This window comes from Capsicum annuum, chromosome 2 (assembly GCF_002878395.1).
Source record: "Capsicum annuum cultivar UCD-10X-F1 chromosome 2, UCD10Xv1.1, whole genome shotgun sequence".
Lineage (NCBI taxonomy): Eukaryota > Viridiplantae > Streptophyta > Magnoliopsida > Solanales > Solanaceae > Capsicum > Capsicum annuum.
This window is the reverse complement of record NC_061112.1, coordinates 92,499,652-92,504,903: the sequence shown is the minus strand read 5'-3', so window position 1 is coordinate 92,504,903 and position 5,252 is coordinate 92,499,652. Positions and strand designations below refer to the sequence as shown.

General features: G+C 35.2%; 1 protein-coding gene across 5 annotated transcripts in view; it reads left to right on the top strand.

Annotated features, from left to right (window-relative positions):
• The first annotated feature begins 1,914 nt into the window (after positions 1–1,914).
• The window catches only part of LOC107858759 (SNF1-related protein kinase catalytic subunit alpha KIN10-like), a 19,670-nt gene continuing 16,332 nt past the window's right edge, over positions 1,915–5,252 (top strand). Inside the window, exons 1-2 of one of the 5 annotated variants that reach the window (XM_016703536.2) lie at positions 1,915–3,126; positions 3,708–3,901. In XM_016703536.2, coding sequence (XP_016559022.1) covers positions 2,996–3,126; positions 3,708–3,901 — 325 coding nt within the window. In that variant the 5' untranslated portion in view covers positions 1,915–2,995. 5 annotated transcript variants of the gene reach the window in all.

Here is a 5,252-nt window from a genome sequence, read left to right as displayed (position 1 = left end):
TTTTCGAGAATAATATGTTTTTAAAATTTTAACCTAATTTATATTTAATAGATACAAAACGCAGGTGAGGTTGTTGAGGGCTCATTTGTTTGCATTTAATGGAGATTTGAATCTGAATGGTTCAGACTTGACCATTAAGTGTATTTATTTTTTATTTACATTTTAGCTCTTAATGAGTCTGAATAGGTTTTAATCATTCAGATCTAGAATCAAGTCTTAATAGGTCTGAAGAGGTATTCTGATGTTGGATAATATTCACCGTCACTCTATTCATAATCATCAGTCACCACTACTAACCACCTCTGCCACCGCCACCATTGTCAACCACCACCACCAACTACCTCTACCATCACAATTACCATCGACAACAAATATTTCTACCAACCACTATTGTCAACCGCTGTCACACCTACTACCTTTATTATTCTAATTATATTCACCTCCGTCAACAGCACCACTATCATCAATCACTACCGGTCAATCCCTACTATCGACCAACTCATCTATTACAACTATCACCACCGCTAACTACCACTAATACATCACAACCTCCACATATTCTTTGGTCGCCATCACTGTTGTCACTAGTAACGTCACCTCTACCATCACTTCAACCACTACCATCGCTACAATTCATCTCTACTAACAACCATCTCCACCATCACAACTAACGACATCTCCAACTAGCACCAACACATTGTCAAACCATTATGCATTCATTTTTCAGTCATCACAAACAACATCTCCAACTATTAACATCAAGCAACGTCAGATCACAACCGCCACCATCATTATCAACCACCACCATCATAACAGTCACTGCAATACCAATCATCACAACTATCACCACCAACATTACTAATCACTAACATCAATTATTGTCACTGCAACCACCATTATAAACCAGCTCCACTATCACTAACAAACATTAAAAAAAAATTTCAATCAAATAATAATTTTTTTGTATTAAATTACGTACTTTTCTGATATATAATTAGTTTTTTATTTGAATTGTATTTTTTATTTTATTATATAGACAAATAAAGTTTTTTTGCACATTCAAATATTGAAAAACAAACAATCTTAATCATTCAATTTTCAGATCTAAAGACAACATCTTAATCATTCAGATGTACATTCAGATTCAGACCTCTCAAACAAATGCAGCCTAAACGAAAATAATGATCTAACTTTAGAAAGTAGTTCATGCATTTTGGCTTTTTCAAATTGCTATTTTTCAATAAATAAAATTTAAAACATCACATCACATTATTATATGGACCACTTTGGCCCAAAAAAGGCACTCTACTAATTAGCTGTAGCAGATTCTGTGGAAGGAAAAGATCAAAGCTTTGATTCTGTCTAAGACAACAATTTTGTAATTGTAATCATAATTTATTTCAGGTTAATAAAATATACTCCGTTTATTTTAATTTATAAAGATCAAAGCTTTGATTCTATCTAAGACAATAATTTTAGAATTGTAATCATAATTTATTTCAGGTTAATAAAACGTACTTTGTTTATTTTAATTTATTTAATATTTTTAATTCATTTTTGAAAAATAAATCTCTCTTAATCATAATTTATTTCAGGTTAATAAAATATCCTCCGTTTATTTTAATTTATTTGATTTTTTAATTCATTTTTGAAAAACAAATCTCTTTCTTTTTTATTTTTTTAATTTAAAATTTTACTTCTGATACGTTTAATATTATTAAATTAATGTGAATTTTAATGCATTTTTAATTTAAGATAGCAGGATTCAAATATATTTTATTTTTTAATTAATTTAAAATGAAGAAAGTGAATCTTTAGAAGAAGTATAATTATAAAACATGGAATCTAATTAATTACTACTAATATAATCATTAATTAGTTTCTATATTATCACAAGGCTAAGAGGGAATACTAGGGGGGAAATTAACGGAATCGAAAATCAGTGAAACTCCATTCTTGCGCTTCTGCAGCTACCTTAACCCCCCCCCCCCCCCCCCCCCCCCCAAACCTCAACTTCTTCCCCTGTAATCCAGGAGGCCACTGGTACTCATTTTCATCCCCAAATGCTTAAGATAATTGGTTAATTTTCCCAGTTTTATCCTCTTTTGTTGTTGAATTTCTTCAATTTGCTTCTTCAAGTTTAGCCTCTGTCAGGTGGTGTTTCGTGTTTGATTTTTCATCTTGTTGGTAAATTGTATTTTTCTTGATATTATTTGGGAATATTTCAGATCTGTTGTTGTTAGGGTTTTCAAGAATTGGGTAATTTCAAGATTTGGTTTTGGGGTCATGGATTTGATGTTTTTGGCATTTAAGGTTATAAATGGGATTGTGAATTTTGAATCAAATTAGCTCCTTTTGTAGTTTGTTTAGGGTCTGGGTAGTATTTATTGAGAACCTATCTGTTGATTTTCTTAATAATTGAAGAGATAAAAGGTGTTAATTTTAGCATAAGGGGATTAATGAAGCTTTCTCTTTATGGGTAGCATGATAAGGTGGAGGTTACTGGGATCATGATGTCTTTCGTTTAACTCTCATCAGCATTTGGGCTAAGTTGCGTGGACTCTTCACTTTCGATGCCGCACCCGTGTCGGATTCTCCGGTGCGTCGGATTCTCCAAAAAATACACTAGTTTTAGGAAAGCCGACATGCGCCGGCACCCTGTGACACTTTTGAAAAGTCCGAGCAACATAACATCTGGGTTTGTGTGCAAAGTATATGTTGGTATTGTTCTTACTAGTGTGTTAAAGAAGGTGTCGAAGGATACTGGTCGGTGAGTTGTAAATTTTGTAAATATCTTTCAACTGCTTGGCAAAAAGAAATTAGCATAGGGTAAATTGGGAGAAAAGGTGTAAATGTTGTTTTAAAGATGCAATCTTTGGCAGCCCCGCAGCACCAGCCAAAGGGTAAATGATTAAATAATTTTTGAGTTCAAAGATGGACAAGTGCTCAAATGGAAGTTATGTTTTGATTGCTTACTATCACATTGTCACTTGAGATGACTCGGCAATTAAGCTCCCTACAGCTATTAGTATATGCAACTTCGATGGACGAGTTTGGCAGTTGGGCATTGTGCCTAGGTTGCTCGGACTCTTCAATCTTGCCACACCCGTGTCAACACGCCATGATGTGAGTGTGGGATCCACACAGATTCGGTCACCTTACTTTGGGTGCTTTGACTACATTTATGACCGAAGTATAGATTGATTGCGTATTTGGTTTGATTTTTGGGTTTATGTCATATATACAAAATGTTTTGCTAATAGGCGAGATATCTTATGAATAAAATGTTACGTGTTTATAAAGAATTAAAATTTGTTAGTTTTAGTTCAATAGCTTTACTTAATCAAGATATATACTTTTTATTTCATAGTATACATTTATTGGCATATCCCAACACATGTACCCACACTCAGATCCATACCCCCAAATATTAAAACTTATGTGACGAAGAACATGACCTTCAGATGCGCACCCATATCGATACCAGCAACCGAATCTGAGCCACTCAGCATTGTGTTTCCCGAGTATATTCGTTTCAAAGGAATATTCCATTTTGAACATGATCTCAAATTTATTACTAACATCTAGCAATTAAATTTTCTTTTCTTTTGGGGATTATTACAGGCGGAGATGCCTATGACAGTGTTTTTTGTGCTCTTTCTGAATTATGAATGTCAAATTCGCCTCTAAATTTCTCGTGTTGGTAGGGAAATGGATGGATCAACAGTCCAAGGCACCAGCAGCGTGGACTCATTTTTACGGAACTATAAGCTCGGGAAAACTCTTGGCATTGGATCGTTTGGCAAAGTTAAAATAGCTGAACATACCTTAACAGGGCACAAAGTTGCTGTCAAGATTCTTAATCGTCGAAAAATCAGGAACATGGACATGGAAGAAAAAGGTACATGAGTTAGGACATGCAGTCACTCTTTCCATTACTATCCAAATTTTATGAGCATTTGACTCTCCTCTGACTCTCCTCTTTACCTATAATCTGTAAGGGAATAAAAGCAAGAGGTGGTCAACTCAGTTAGCAGATAAAACTGAACTGTATTTTTTTTTTTGGGGGTAGATGATCCTACTCTAAAGAAACTGTAGTAATTCTAGATATACTAGACTCAATCTGAGAGTTTAGAATAGCTTCAGGTTCTTAGAGTTCTTTTGCTGTAAGTATGTGCCCAGTACGGTGTTTGTTTGAACATTTATGGAAATATACAAAGTTACTAGTTTCAATTAAGAAAAAGAAGCAAGAGCTGGTGAGGTTGGGAGAGGAACAAAATGAATCTTGGAAGTTGAAGACTGGTGTTTAACCACGCTATTTGGCCTGTTCCGCCTACATTATTCCTCCTCTGTCAGCTTTCTTCCTTTTCTTTTTTCTGTTCTGTCTTTTCTGGAATCCATATAAATGGATGATTAGATTGTCAATTGATTTAATTTAAGCTCCCAAGGGTGTGGCCTAGTGGTTCAATGAAGTTGGGTTGATCACCATGACGTCTCAGGTTCAATCCCCGACAGAGACAACCACTAGGTGATACGGGCACGATCACGAAGATGGACTTTTTTGAGTGTATTGAATGCAACCTACGGAGTGTACGAGTTGAAGTGTGAAAAGGGCTCCAAAGCCGCCCCTATATTGCACTCCTTGGGCGCCACTTTGTCCATTTAACACTAAGGGGCACTTTTGTCATTTTATCTATTATTTGTATTAGCCTATATAAAGAACATGTTAGGGTTTTAGCTCATTAGTTATTGAATATTGTTGAAAGAACACATATCTTGAGAGAGAGGGTCTCTAGGCCGAAACTAGGACATGAACAAGTGTGGATTCACTTGTGATTGTGTATTGCTTGGAAACATTGGTGCTTGAGCGGTGGAATCCCTCTTGTGTCACGTAAGAGTGTGGTGTTGCTATTGTAAGTCTTAGGGGTCCTTAGATTTAATACATCTTTGGGTTCTTAACCTTATAATAATGTATGTCTCACTTCCTATCTTTACATATCATGTACTAGTTTGTGTTGTTCTAGTGAAACCGTTGGTTGTTCTTGTTATTGTATCTTGTTCCGTTTGTTGTTGTTATTCTCTTATTGTGTTGTCATCTTGTTAATCTCATTGTTAGTTTGGTTGTTCGCTGCAAATAAGGTGTTGAACACCTCATAATCTTGTCATTCTTGTGATCCTTGTTGCTGGCCAAAACTTGTCCAAGGGGAGCTCTCGGGTTCTTCATATTGTTTGGACTGTTTTGAGCCTTTTTT